The 15,373-nt window shown below is 39.6% G+C and overlaps 1 protein-coding gene across 1 annotated transcript in view; it reads right to left on the reverse strand.

Moving 5' to 3' along the window:
- Positions 1-15,373, reverse strand: part of SYT9 (synaptotagmin 9) — a 176,049-nt gene that overhangs the window by 47,828 nt on the left and 112,848 nt on the right. The window contains 1 exon segment of the mRNA XM_032489135.1: positions 924-1,044. Within this exon segment, the coding sequence (XP_032345026.1) occupies positions 924-1,044 (121 nt within the window).

Below are 15,373 nucleotides of genomic sequence, written 5' to 3' on the forward strand. Positions count from 1 at the left end.
GGAGAATTTGGGGGTGCGGTGTGAGTGGGTTTCCTTCAGTGCAGGGGCCTCGAGCCCCCAGATCTGCCTGCAGTCAGGCTGCAAAGGGGGAAGGAGTTCAGAGGTTGGGGAGAGAAAGGACACAGGCTTGCTGGTGATACCATGCTGAGACAGGTGACAGGTGACAAAGTGGGTCTCTGCTTCAGGTGGGACTTCCCTGGTTTCACATCACTATCCTCCCACTCAGGAGGAGTCCTTCTGTGTCACCTGCATAACCATGCTTAGCCCTGGGCCCCATACACTGTCCAGGGGGACTCAGAGGGCCAGAAGGGGCTGCATCTTTTTTTCTGCTTGAAAAAATCCTGGCATCCAGGAAGCAGAATATATTACATCTGACGTCTTCTGATTTCAGTGACCAAGAGCCAGTGGCCTGAGTGTTTTGTGACCACATTTGGGGAGCCCCTGCAGAGGTGGCTTGTGAACTCACATAAAAGGGGTTGAGTATCAGAGTATTTTTTGTTAGGGTTTAGAATTGAAGTGTACACACTTGATTCACTGGAAAAACCAAACTGCAAAGCTCATGGATGGACCTTTCTAAGGATTTGGACTGCCTTCAATCTTCTAAAAGCCTGAGATGATGATTGCTTATATCTGAGGAAAGACCCAACTGGATAAGCTACATCAGCATGTGCAAATCACAGGTCCAGGTCACACTATGGTGAATGAGAAGACCTAAGATACTACGCTTATCCTCATCTTTACAGATGGAGAATCTGAAGCCCAGAAAGGTTAAGTGACGTGCCCAAGGTCACACAGCTATAAGGTCTAGGGCGAGGATTAAGCCCAGCAGTTTGGTTCCCAAGTCCAGGCGCTTTATTTACTGGAGACTCCCTAAGGCGCTACATTAGAACCTAGGAGGAAATCTGAGTTCTAGACTCTCCCACCTGATGCTCCTGTTATGTCCATTGCCTTTAAATTCCTTGCTTTTATAATGGTAATGGTCAGCCTGCCAGCCGTTGGAAGATAGCAGAGGGAAAACATCAACTCTCCAAGATCCACGTTGTCCTGTTGAGAAAGCAAACCAAAGTGTCAGAAGGTGTCTTCAGCCTTGTGCACGTAAGAAGCGGGGGCAGAGCAGCATTCTGAGGGGCCCCACTGCTCCTCCTGCCCACCTCCTGAATCCCTGGTGTCTCTCCCCTTCACGTCGTCAGCCACGTGGAGGAGAACAAAGGCCCACTCTTGGAGAGCCCCTTGAGCACCCCCATCCTAAGGAAGCACACTCATCTTTCCACGGTGAAGCTGCAGAGGCCACCAGTTCTGTGCCACCCTCTATCCAGCCACCCACAGCCTCACACAGCCTCACGCAGGTCTGGTAGCCCACCATGCAGCCCCCAGAGCAGAAGTCCTACAGTCTGAACTGTCACCCATGGAGTCTCCCATGTGGCTCCACTCACATCCCCATCACAGTCCACACAGAGCCCCCAGGACAGAGCTACACAAAAAGGCGCCCTGCGGTGCTGTCCCGTCCCACTGACAGCCCAGACAAGCTCTGCACCCAGCCCCCCGCAATGCCCCTCAGGAAACCCCCGCCCCCGTTTCCTACTTGGTCTCTCCCATAGCTTTCCCCACAGGCCCCACAAAGTCGTCCAGTCATCACCCATAGCATCCTTCCCCACAGCCCCATACACTTCCTGACATGGTCCCTCCAAGTTTGCTGCAATACCTCTGTACGTTCCTGCAAATACTCACACACACACACCCCTCCACCTGCCAGAGCGCTGCACATGACCAGGTCACCCATAGCCTGTGCAGACCAGCAAGCGGCTCCACTGGACCCTGCAAACACCTAGTCCCTACATGGTTCTAGAGAAGGACCTTGCAGAGACCTGAGAGGAGCAGCCTGGGCCCCACGCAGTCTGCGGGCAGGGAGAGAAGGGTGGGAACCCAGACCCTGCAGGTCCCCCAGTGGCTGAACCTAGGGCTCCCACTTTGCCGCAGCTCTTGCCTTCTCTTGGTGTGTCTCTAAGAAGCGTGTGTCTCTTCCCCATTTTCCTATGCTGGGGAAAACATCTCAAATAGGTCAGGGGACACCATTCTCTGTCTCCTTTTTAGCCGAGGGAAAGTATAACCAGAGAGGAAAAAAAAGCCAGTTCATTTAGTTTCAATTTCTGTGTTACCTGAGGTGATCGAGCTGGGTGTCTGTGTCTAATTAATACAGTTTCATACTGACCATGCTCTAGGGAGTCTGGTTTTTGCCCTCAACATCCACAGCCTCCCTTTCCCTTCTCGATTCTCCAAGGATGCTCCTATTTTTAGAAGCACAGATTCAGCTCTGGAAGGTCACCTCGCACAACCTCCCTCCTTGACTGTTTCTGCGGGAGGATGAGGCGAAGCGAATCTGTTTGGTCACTAAGGTGGATGGATTGCTCTGTATCTTCGAGCATTGCCAGCTATGTGTAAATAAATGACCTTCTCTCACAAGCGGGCCAGGCTCTCCTGGTCCCTGGAGCCCTGACATCCAGAGACCCAGGTGGCTGGGTCTTTCCCTCTGGGGTGGAGGTGAGGGGAGAGATGAGAATTCTACAGGAGTCGGGGTGTCACATGGGACAGGTGCTGGACTGCTTTGTGCTGCTAGGTTCCTGACCCCAGGGAGAGGGTCTGCTCTCACTGCAGCATCTGACCCAGCTTCCTGCCAGTGGCAGAGAAAGAGAAGCAGCAACTGTCCCCACCAATTACCTTTTCCTTCTATACTCCCTGGCCTATTCCTCTACCCTTTGCACAAAGGCCCAGACACCTGTTCTTCTCTTAGAGAGCTTTTCACCACACCTGACTCACATCCTGCACCCCAAATCCTAGTTTGACACAGTAACCCAAACCATGCCTATGAAGCTTTATCAACATCATCATCATCATCCATCGTCATCATCTTTTCAGCATGCAGTTCCTCCAGGGCGCACCCTGCACAAGCTCTGCAGGGCTCAAGATGTGATGATGCATCCACTCTGGTCCCTGCCCTCAAGGCCAACGCACATAGTTGAATGTGATGTGTTGGGTTCCTTTTGTGCTAAGTCCATTTTTTTTCCCAACATAAACCTCATTCACAAATATTTATATGACATAGCTGTTTGCTCATGAGTTAAAAGAAAGAAAAATCCCAAGCTTCAGACTTGGTTATGTGTTAAGAATGTGAACGATGGCTCAAGTCCACATTTGTACTTTCAAAAAGCCCTGGCAAATTAAAGAAGTAAGTTGCCAAAGAGAAAATGCTTGATTTCCAAGTGCTTTCAAAATAAATCACTTAAGATCAAATAAACTATGAAAGTAAAAACAGTGATAAAATTCAAATAAAAAAATTTTTAAAGTAAAATAGTAAAATATCTCCTTTTCTTATGTGCATATCATCTATATCACTCTTTGCCCCAGAGTAACACTGTGAATAACCATGCACATTTTTCTTTTCATCCATCCATCCTTCCATTCACTTATTCTTCTAGTATTTATTTAATATTTGTTGTGGTTGTGGTTGTTGAGCAGTGTTCTTTCCTATCGGGAACTGTTTTTGCAGCAGTGAACAGCAGATGTGGTCCCTTGAGAAGAGATGGGCTTGCTGGGCTCTGGAACAGGAGTGGAGGGCACCTAATGCTAACTCTGCTTTCTCTCCATCTGCTGATGCTGACTTGCAATTAAGAACCTATAAATCCTGATGTTTCTACACAGTCCCTTAAATCAGTGGTTCTCAACCAGGAGCAATTTTATTCCCCCGGGGGATATTTGGCATTATCCGGAGAAATCTTTGATTGCCACAACCAGGGAGGCAGGTGTGTTACTGACATCTAGTAGGTAGAGTCCAAGGATGCTGCTAAACATCATATAATGCACAGGCAGTCCCTCATGACAAAGAGTTCTCTGGTCCAGACTGTCAATAGTGTCTTACACAGAAGAGCTTATATTGCTGGTAAAAATTTCTCCAGAATGCTGATAAAAGATATAAAAGAGTGGTGGAGCATTTGGCTTCTTTTCCAGCTTGACAGAATTCAGATCTGCAGAAGTGCCACTGGTGGCTGAGTGCCCTGGGGGGTACTAGGGGAAGGAAAATGTCATACAAAACAATGCTTCATTTGCTCCTGCTTTGTGTGGCCAAGTTCAGTATTGTTGGCAAGATCTATTGGGAATTTATAGCAAGTGTTTGTGAAGTCTCCACTTGTCAGTCTGTAAACTCTGTGATAAGTTTGCCTGTAATGGTCTATGATAACTCTAGGTTTTGTCTAACCAGTGCACTTTTGCATTCCTCTTCTTGGGTTATTCTAGTGAGGTCTTTCCCAATTCCATGAAGTTCTAGAAGGGCTGCTGTAGGAATTCAGACTGATCAAAATGTTCAGGTCCCTGCCCACTGCTATCTGTTCAGGGATGAGTATGTAACCCAAGCAGGGAGATTTAGAATCTTCCTTGGGACTGAAAAATCAATACTGAGAAAAAGAAATGTTCATTTTATTGGGGTTACTCACTGGGAAGATATGAAACTAGAACTGTTGTCAGGTTCTTGTCTTATATATACTGCAAGTAGTATAGTATCACTTTCAGTTGGGCTGAGTATGTTAAAGATGTATATACTATAAACCCCAGAGAAATGACTAAAACAATACAATAAGAATTTATAGTTAATAAGCCAACAAAGGAGATAAAATAAATAAATGTTTTAAAAATATTAAATTAAAAAAAAAAGGCAGAAAAAAGGAAAGGGGGATGAGACCAGAAGAGACAAGTATGACAGAAACAGAAAACAAACAGTAAAATGGTAAATTTAAACTCAACTATTTCAATAATTACATTAAATTTAAATGATTCAGACTAGATAAAGAAGTTGCGGTATATTTATATAAAGGAATACTACTCAGTTGTAAAAAAGAATAACGTAATGCCATTTGCAGCAACATGGATGGACCTGGAGATTGTCATACGAAGTGAAATAAGCCAGAAAGAGAAAGAAAAATACCATATGACATCATTTGTATGTGGAATCTAAAAAGAAGACACAAATGAACTTATTTACAAAACAGAAACAGACTCAGACACATAAAGAACAAACTTATGGTTAACAAGAGGGAAAAGGGGTGGGAAGGGATAAATTGGGAGTTCAAGATTTGCAGATACTAACTACTATATATACATCAGATAAACAAGTTTCTACTGTATAGCACAGGGAACTAAGTATATTCAATATCTTGTAGTAACCTATAATGAAAAAGAATATGAAGAGGAAAATATGTATATATAGTATGACTGAAACATTATGCTGTACACCAGAAACTGACACATTGTAAACAGACAATACTTCAATTTAAAAAGTACACCTGCACAAACTTGAAAAAAAAGAAAGTATTCTGAAGTAAGTTGAAGTGAAAATACATCATTAAAATTTGTTGATGCAGCTAAAGCAGTACACAAAGGGAGATTTTATTTTATTTTTTAAAATATTTTGTTTATTATTGTATTATTTATTTTATTTTGGCGGGGGAGGAGGTAATTAGGTTTATTTATTTTTGGAGGAGGTAGTAGAGATTGAACCCAGGACCTCATGCATGCTAAGCATGCACTCTACCACTTGAGCTACATCCTCCCTCACAAAGGGAGATTTATACCACTAAAATGCTTATATTAAACAAGAAGAAAAATGTCAAATCACTGACCTCAGCTTCCACTTTAAGAAACCAAAAAAACCCCAAAAAACAAAAAACAAATTAAAAGCAAAATAAGTAGAAGAAAGGAAATAATAATGATTAGAATTAAAATAATGTAAAGATGTATATTTTAAACAATAGAGTAACCACTAAAATAACCAATAGGTACCTGTAATAAGTCATTATAGGAGATAAACTGGAACAATAAAAATACTCAATTCAGGGGGGAGGGTTTAGTTCAGTGATAGAGCACATGCTTAGCAAGCATAAGGTCCTGGGTTCAATTCCCAGCACCTCCATTAGAAAAACAAACAAACAAACCTAATCACCTCCCACCTGCAAAAAAAAAAAAGTTTAAAAAAAAATACTCAATTCAAAAAAAGGCAGAGGAAAAAGAAGAAAAAAAGAATAAAAGTACAGGTGGAACAACTAGGAAAGATGGATTTAAACACTACCATATTGATGATTATGTTAAATGTATATACCTAATAACTTCAACTGAAAGGATATAAATTTTCTGATAGGATCACAAAGCAAGACCCAATTATATGCTGTCTACAGGAAATCCACTTAAAATATCATGACAAAAATAGGCTAAAATATTAATATCAAAGAAGATTTTAGACCAAGGACTATTACCAGGGAGAAAGGGGATATTTCATTGATAAAGGTTAAAATCATCAAGAAGACATAATCTTAAATGAGTATGCTTCTAATAACAGAACTTTAAAATATATTAAACAAATCTGACAGAATTAAGAGGAGAAATACACAAACTCCCAAGTAGAGATAGAGATTCCAACACTATTCTATCAGTAATTCATTAACAAGCAAGCAGAAAGAAGTAAGGCTATAAAAAACTTGGAACAGTATTATCAACCAACCTAACTGATACTTACTCTAACCATTAACACGCCATCCAACAACAGCAAAACGCACATTCTTTTCAAATTTTCACCAAACATTCAGCAAGATAAACCATATTCTGGGTCATTTAAAAATTATCATTAAATTCAAGAGGAATGAAATCATATAAGTATATTCTCTGAGAGCAGCAAAATTAAACTAGAATTCAATCACAGTTATCTGAAAAGTCTCCAATTATTTAATAATTAAACAATACCTTTCTAAATTACCTACAGGTCAAAGAAAAAAATCACAAGACATATTAAAAATTATTTTGAATTAAATGGCAGTGGTTACATGACTATATACATGTGACAAAATTTCTACACTTAAAATTGGTTACCTTTACTGTATAGACATTAAAAATGGGATTAAAAATTTCTGAGAATACAGAATATGCCTTAATGGTTTCCACCATTTAAAACATTATCCTATCCTATGCTATCCCATTCGTGTTCAAATGCATCTGAAAATAATGCCTATTCCCTATTTGTAGGGGACAGATTTCTGTGTTAAATCAAGCTGGTTAATTTTGTATCCAATATCCTTCCTCCTGGAATTTAAATAATTTAATTTATTGCAAAATAAATCTATTAATTTCTTTAAATTAATTAAAATTAATTTAAAATATAGTTTTCTTTCTATTCCATTGTTTCATAGCCAAGTTATTAACAAACATTTAAACTATGGCCAAAATACGCTCATTTCTCTGCTCACTGCAGTTTCGTAAAACCTGTATCATCTCCCATTTTTAGATACACTTCTCATTTTGCCTGAGTGTGTCCTTGAATATTTTTTTTCCAGTGAGGGTTCACAGGTAGTTAAAGTAATCTTTATTATGTCTAATTCCTAAAAGAAAGTTCACTGGGCACAGAATTTAGGTTAAAGTTATTTTCTCTGTGAACCTTTTACATCGTCACAGTATCTCCTAGTACTTCATGTTCCAGCTGGGGTGTCTGATGCCATTCTTTTGTAGATTTTTTTTCCCTCAAGGAGGTTTTAAGATTGTCCCTTTGTACTTTTACTCTGTACTTGTACCTTCTGAAATTTCCCCAAAAGGTATTTAGATACCTTATTTTCAGTGATTTTTCTTGGTCCTCAGTGACTGATGCTAATTAGAATTTTTTCTTTTGCTTTAATCTTTTTCTCCAGTGATCTGTTGATCTGCTTGTTTATTTTGGACCTTCTGTTTCATAATGTTGGCTTTCCTCAGATTCTAGGACATCCCTAATTGTATTTATAACTGAAGAGTCAAAGCAAAAGCCTTTTTACTGCTTATCATTTTAGGAGGAGAGAGGCAATCTCATGTTTTCATCTGATGTATTTAACTGGAAATTCTGAGCAATTATTCTTTAATACCACTTGTATGTTATTAACATCATCAAAATTATTGAACTTTAGTTTTATAGAAGGTTACACAGTTAGGCAGAGCGAATCATTATCAACATACTTTTGATACTCCAGTCTTCTCAATATTTTTTTTGAGGACCAGTGTGTATACCACCCTCAGGTCTGATGATTCACTAGAAGGACTCACAGGACCCAGAAAGGCTGTTAGACTCACAGTTATGGTTTATTACAATACAAGGACATACTTAAAACGGCAAAGAAAAAAACTACATAGGGTGGACTCCAGGAGAAACCAGGCATGAGTTTCCAGATGTCCGTTTCCAATGGAGTCACACAGATAGCACTTAATTCTCCCAGCAGTGATGAGTGACAGCTTATGTGAAGTATTGCCAATCAGGGAAGCTTGCCTAAACCTTGATACCCAAGGTCCTTACTGTGGGTGGTAAGGAGCACCCAACCCACATGACTAACCTTGGCTGCTCAATCTTTACCCCCCTCATCAGAGGAGGGTCAGCATAGCCCAGGGCCCTTGGTGAACTGTAACAAGTCTCCACCATAAATCACATCACCAATATAAAATATTTGGTGTGGCCCAAGTTCTGTTATACAAAGAAATCTTACCAGTCAGGATATTTTAAGGGCTTAGAGGTTACCTTTCAGGAATCAGTCAAGGACTAGTCCTTTCTTTAGAATGTGCAGGGTTCAGGCACCCCAAGCTTGCTGAGTCAACCCTTTACTACATACACACACAATGCCCTCATTTCAACTTTTTTCACACATATTTTCCTGCACTGAAAAGGGGAGAAGTGCTTGTGATCCATATGCCTGTATACCCAGCCATCCCACATTCCCACCCAGAGATCAACAGTTGATGTCATGGAAGACATTTCTGGAAAGAGGTTAGTTAACAGGAGGGCCTGGCAGAGACGTTAGCTAGGATGAGGGGTGACCATAATGCAATTAAGCTAGAAATCTGTAATAAAAAGATAACTGGAATGTTTCTGTATGTTTGGAAACTAAGAAATACACTTCTAAATAAACCATGGGTTCAAGTAAAGTCACAGTGAAAATTAGAAATATGTTGAACTGGATGATAAAAATGAAAAGATTTCAAAATATGGAGGATGCTATGATACTGTGATTTATTATAAGAAACATATATATTTGGTCTCTGTCCCTGTTCCTGACACAGAGCTCCTGAAACCCTTGTAAATTCCCAAGACATAAGAGCACCAGGAGCATCTTTTGTTCCAGTGAGGCAACTGTGGGTGGGCTCCTTCATGGCTTCTGGATGGGAACTAGTCACCAAAAAGACCAAGCCATGATTAGAAGCTTGGCATTTTCAGCTCCAGCCCCCATTCTCCAGAGAGGGGAGAGGGGCTGAAAATGAAGTTAATAACTGATCATGCCTACATGACAAAGTCCCCATAAAACATCAATAGCATTGGTTCTAAAGAACTTCCAGGTTGGTGAACACATCCATACACCGGGAGGATGACACACCCCGATTCCATGAGAACAGAAGCTCCTGCGCGCAGGACCCTTCCAGACCTCACCCTATGTATCTCTTCATCAGGCTGCTCATCTGCATTCCTTATTACATCACATTTAATAAGCTGGTGAAAGTAAGTGTTTCCCTGAGTTCTGTGAGCTGTTCTAGCAAATAATCAAATCCCAAGGGGAAGAGACTCTGATTTGCAGTCAAGTTGAACAGCAGTTGTGGGTAAACTGGGGACCTACTACTTGCAACCGGCATCCTAAGGGGCTGGCAGTCTCATGAGTCTGAGCCCTTAACCTTTATCTCCAGGGAGACAGTGTCAGAATTTAAATTGTAGGACACCAAGTTGGTCTCGCAGAATTGCTTGCTGTGGGAATAACCTCAACATGTTTGATGTCAGATATGTCATAAGTGTGACAGTAGTGTGAGAGTAAACGAGAAACACACAGGAAGGGAACTGTAGGTTTTCCCCACATGAATGCTTAAAAATCAGCTTAAGGGAAAAAATTTAGCTTTAAATGCATAACATAGAATAAAATAAGGCAGATTAACAGTGACCAAAGCATCTGTCTCAAGAACTTGGAAACAGAACAACAAATTAAACCCAAAGTAGAAGGAAGGAAATAATAAATTAAAGAGCAGAACTTAATGAAATAGAAAAGCAAATATATTTCGAGAAAATCAACAAAGCCAAAAGTTAGCTTTGGGAAAGCTAATAAAAATTGCTAACTTTTGTCAAAACTGGGGCAGGGGAGAAAAGGCACAAATAACCACGTCATGGTTGAAGTGTGACACCACTAGGGATCTTTACTAAAAACATTAAAAAGATAATAAAAGGATTTTATAAACAACTTTACACCCACAGATTTTTTTTAACATTTTTTATTGATTTATAATCATTTTACAATGTTGTGTCAAATTCCAGTGTTCAGCACAATTTTTCAGTTATTCATTTAAAAATTAGACAAAATGTACAAATTTTTCAAAACACAAAACTTATAAAATCTATATAAGAAGAATGAAAGACCCTGAGCTTCTATGGCTCATTAAAGAAATTGAATCCATAATTAAACACCTCACTAGAGAAAGAAATAAAATTTCAGCCTCAGTTGGGTTCACTGGTGAATTCTATTAAAATTTTATGTAGGAAATAAAGCTAATAGTATGAAAACACTTTCAGTGAATAGAAAAAGAGAGAATACTTCCCAATTTATTTTTTGAAGATAAATTTGGGGTACCAAAATCTTGAGGCAGTCATTAAAAAACAAGCTAAATTGCAGACCAATTTCACTCATGAGCTGAGATTTTTTAAAAAAATTAAAATATTAGAAAACTGAATGCAGAAAAACATGAAAATGATAATACATTACTCATGTATGTTTTATCTCATGTTTACAGGGTTAATTTAATGCATGAAATTTTAAAACCATAATTGTCCATAGTAACAAAATAAGGAGGAAAAAATAATATAATTATCTAAATGAATGTAGAAAAATATGGTAAAATCAAGCATCTATTTACGATGAGAGTTTTTAACAAACCAGATATGGAAGAGGAATTTGCTTATCTGATAAGGGCATCTTAGAACAAGACTGTACCAATGGTGTACTTACTACTGAAATGGGAAAAGCTTCCCAATTAATGTCAGGAATAAGACACATTACTTCTGTTCTATACTGTACTTGAGGTCCTAGCTGGGGAAATAAGGTTTGAAAAAGAAAGAAGATGTATAAAGTTTTGACATGAAGAATTCATTCTGTCATTTATTGTTAGATGATGCAACGTGTAAAGAAATCTAGAAGAGCCTACAGATAAAGTATTAGAATTAGTAAGTATGTTTATTGATAATTGACGGGTTGATGGATATGAGATAAGTAAACAAAAATAAATTTCATTTTTATATACAAGAAAAAACAAGTTAAAAAACAGGAAAAAACCGCTCCGGATGGAGCGGGCGGCCCCATGGCAGCTCCTGACTGTGCAGCCTGTGTGTCCGCAGGAGGAGGACGCTCCCAGCCCGCTGTCTGAGGCCATTTGAATATGTTCCCCCATGAAGTGAAATAGACTCCCTGAAGTCTGAGTCCTGACAGACATCTCTGGTGAAAGGCTTCTTAGACAGTGACCCAGGACACAGCTCTACCAGCTTAACTTCGCTTGGAATGACCTTCTCCAGGGACATCCATGTTGCTGCAGATGGCGTTATGTTGTCGTTTTTGTGGCTGAGTGGTGTTCCACCGTGTGGATGTACTGCAACTTCTTTGTCCAGACATCTGTCGGTGGATGTTTGGGCTGTTTCCATGTCTTGGCTATTGTGAATGGTGCTCCTGTGAACATTGGGGTGCAGGTGTCTTTTTGAATTGGGGTTCCTTCTGGATGTGTGCCCAGGGGTGGGATTGCTGGGTCATATGGTGAGTCTATTTTCGGTCTTTTGAGGAGTCTCCATGCTGTTTTCCATGGTGGCTGCACCGGGCTGCATTCCCACTGGCAGTGTGGGACGGTTCCCTTTTCTCCACAGCCTCTCCAGCGTTTGTCATTTGTGGACTTTTGGATTGTGGCCATTCTGGCTGGTGTGAGGTGGTGCCTCGTTGTGGTTTTGATTTGCATTTCTCTGATGGTTGGTGGTGTTGAGCACTTTTTCATGTGCCTATTGGTCATTTGTACGTCTTCACTGGAGAATTGTTTGTTTGGGTCTTCTGCTCATTTGCAGATTGGGTTGTTTGTTTTTTTATTAAGTCATATGAGCTGTTTATACATTTTGCAGATCAAGCCCTTGTTGGTTTCATCTTTTGCAAATATTTTCTCCCATTCCCTAGGTTGTCATTTTGTTTTGCTATGGTTTCCTTTGCTGTGCAAAAGCTTGTGAATTTAATTAGGTCCCACGTGTTTGTTTTTGCTTTTGTTTCTAGTGCTTGGGTAGACTGTCCTAGAAGAACATTGCTAAAATTTGTGTGAGATGATGTTTTGCCTGTGTTTTCTTCTAGGAGGTTTGTTGTGTCTTGTCTTATGTTTGAGTCTTTGATCCATTTTGAGTATTTTTGTGTGGGGTGTAGGGGAGTGTTCTGGCTTCATTGATTTGCATGCAGCTGTCCAGTTTTCCCAACACCATTTGCTGAAGAGACTGCCTTTATTCCGTTGTGTGTTCTTGTCTCCTTTGTCGAAGATTGGTTGACTGGGAGTTTGTGGATTCATTTCTGGGCTCTCTGTTTTGTTCCATTGATCTATGTGTCTGTTTTTGTACCAATACCATGCTGTTTTGATTGCTGTGGCTCTGTGGTATTGTCTGAAGTCTGGGGGTGGGGGTTATTCCTCCAGCCTCTTTCTTTTTCTTTAGTGGTGCTTTGGCAATTCTGGGTTTTTTGTGATTCCATATAAATTTTATTATGATTTATTCTAGTTCTGTGAAAAATGAAGGACTTTTATTTTTAACTTACCAAAGAGGTTGCAAAGTTTATCAGTTAAAGTGTTTAACAAGTGTATTTGAAAACATGGAAATCGGTTTCCTGAGGTATGTTTAAATATATTCTGTCATGAAGAAAGTGCTTAATTTTATTAATTGATGGATTTTTGAATTTTAAAGCACAATTTCAATGTAAGAACACCTGTGGCCAGCATGGAGATTTCTCCTGCCGCTTACCCACCCAATATATAATACAAAGAAGGATGTAAAAATTATTTACTAATCATTTTGATAAATGCTAACTGTTGGTAAACCTTTAAAAGTCTGTTAAATTTATTCTTATTGAAGAAATTTCAAAACCTAAATATTCACCTACTTTCCTTTGAGGGTGGTCTGCAGTTAGTGGCTTGACTGCACAGAATAAAATAGCAAAAGGGAAATGTAACTTTCAGTGAAGAAATCTGGCACAGAGGTCCATGACCAAGTGATCAAGTTTAATGTCACCAGTGATGTCATGTGGGGACTCTGACTTGATGTGAAGAGTAGGGTGCTTCACCACTGTGCTCTTCCTCCCAAAAGTTTATAAGCCCAATTCAGTCATAAAAATATAAGAAAGTTCAAAATTGAAGGATGGTTATGGAATACCTGACCAGTACTTTTCAAAACTGTGAAGTTCATGAAAAACATGGAAAGATCAAAAAGATAGTAAGTAAGGAGACATGACAATTACTGCAGTGCAGCATATGGATTGGATGCTAGAGTAGAAAAAGGACATTAATAGAAAAACAAGTGAAATCTGAATAATATCTGGAGGTCAAGAGTAGAATGTACAATCTGGGTTCTTAGTTCTGACAAACAGACCATGACGATGCAAGAAAATAACATTAAAGAAAATTAAAACTGGGTGAGTGGTATACCCTTCTGGTACTATCTTTGCAACTGTTCTATAAATCTAAAAATATTCTTAAATAAGATTAAAATCTTACTAAAAATAGTCCGTCAATAATTGAATGGTCAAGGAAACTGTTACACGCATACACTGCAATATTTAGTAAAGGTTGAAAAGAAGACATTCTCTATATATACTAATATGGAACAAGTTACATGATGTACTTATGTAATGAAAATAAAATTTAAAGAATGAAAAATAAAACAGGAAAAAACCTTCACTTAAAATAGCATCAGCTGGGGGAGGGTACAGCTCAGCGGTAGAGCATGTGCTTAGCATGCACGAGGTCCTGGGTTCAGTCTACAGTTCTCCATTAAAAAAAAAAAAAGCATCAGAAAACAACAAAACCTTAGAATAAATTTATCCAAAATATCTACTATTTCATTACAGAAAAAATGATAAAGGATTATTGAGTAAGGTTAAGAAAGGTCTAAATAAATGAAGAGATAGACCATGTTCATAGATTGGAAGAACTCAATATCATACAGATAGTTTCCAAACTGAGCTACAGGCTAAATGTAATTTCAAACAGCTTACAATTTGACAAACTGATTCTAAGTTTAATTTGGACATGCAAAGTGCCAAGAACAGTCAAGATTCTCTTGAAGAACAAATTGGGAAATCTTACTCAACAGGATAGGAAAACTTATTAGAATGCTGCTGGACAACTGTAGCATTTGTGCAGGGCAAATAAACCCATGGACTGGTATAGAGAGCTCAGAAACCAACTCACGCATGTATGGATATTTGTCTTATGTATCTTATGTTCTCTTCATCAGCCTCTCCACCTACTCCCTGCTCTAGGCCCTACAACGCTGTCCTCTCCAAAAAGAAATAAAACCTGATGCATTTATTAAGAGACTTAAATGTGTGACAGAGTTTGCAACAAATTAGTGACAGGTACATGAACACACACACCCACACGGGGCAAATGAAACCAAGATAATTCATTCGTTCGTTCTTCATTCAACAAACATTCATGGAATGCAATAAATTGCCAGGCACTCTTCTGGGTGCTGGGAATCCATCAGTGAATCAAACAGGCGACAGTCCTTTGCCATCATGAGGCTTATAGTTCTTGTGTGTGATGCTAGACAATGAGCAAATTAATATACATACACACATATATATATACACACGTAAGTATACATACAACACATATATAATACAGAGAAGGAAAAAGTAGAGAAGAGGGATTAAGTAGTCTTGAACTAGAAAAGGCTTTACAGGAGAGTGCCTGTTGAGTGAAGACTTGGAGAAATGAGGTGAGAAAGCTAGGATTACAGCCAGCTGAGGGGATCCTACACAGACCCAGGAGCAAGTGCAGATACCCTGAAGTGGGAGTGGACCTGCTGAGTCTGAGGAAGGGAAAGAAAGGAGACAGTAAGAAAGGAAGAGGGTAAAAATGAGGAGGTCAGAGAGGTTGTGAGGGACCTGATCATGTAGGTTATCAGAAGAATTCTGCTTATGCTCTGAGAGGGAATGGAAGTCATTAGAAGGACTGAAGCAGACAAGTAGCACAATATGACTTGTATTTTAACAGGATCACTCAGGCTGCTGTGTTGAGAATAGTCTGAGGGGACGAGGGCAGCAGCAGGGCCGTCAGTTAGGAGATG

Source organism: Camelus ferus, chromosome 10, assembly GCF_009834535.1.
Source record: "Camelus ferus isolate YT-003-E chromosome 10, BCGSAC_Cfer_1.0, whole genome shotgun sequence".
Taxonomy (NCBI): domain Eukaryota; kingdom Metazoa; phylum Chordata; class Mammalia; order Artiodactyla; family Camelidae; genus Camelus; species Camelus ferus.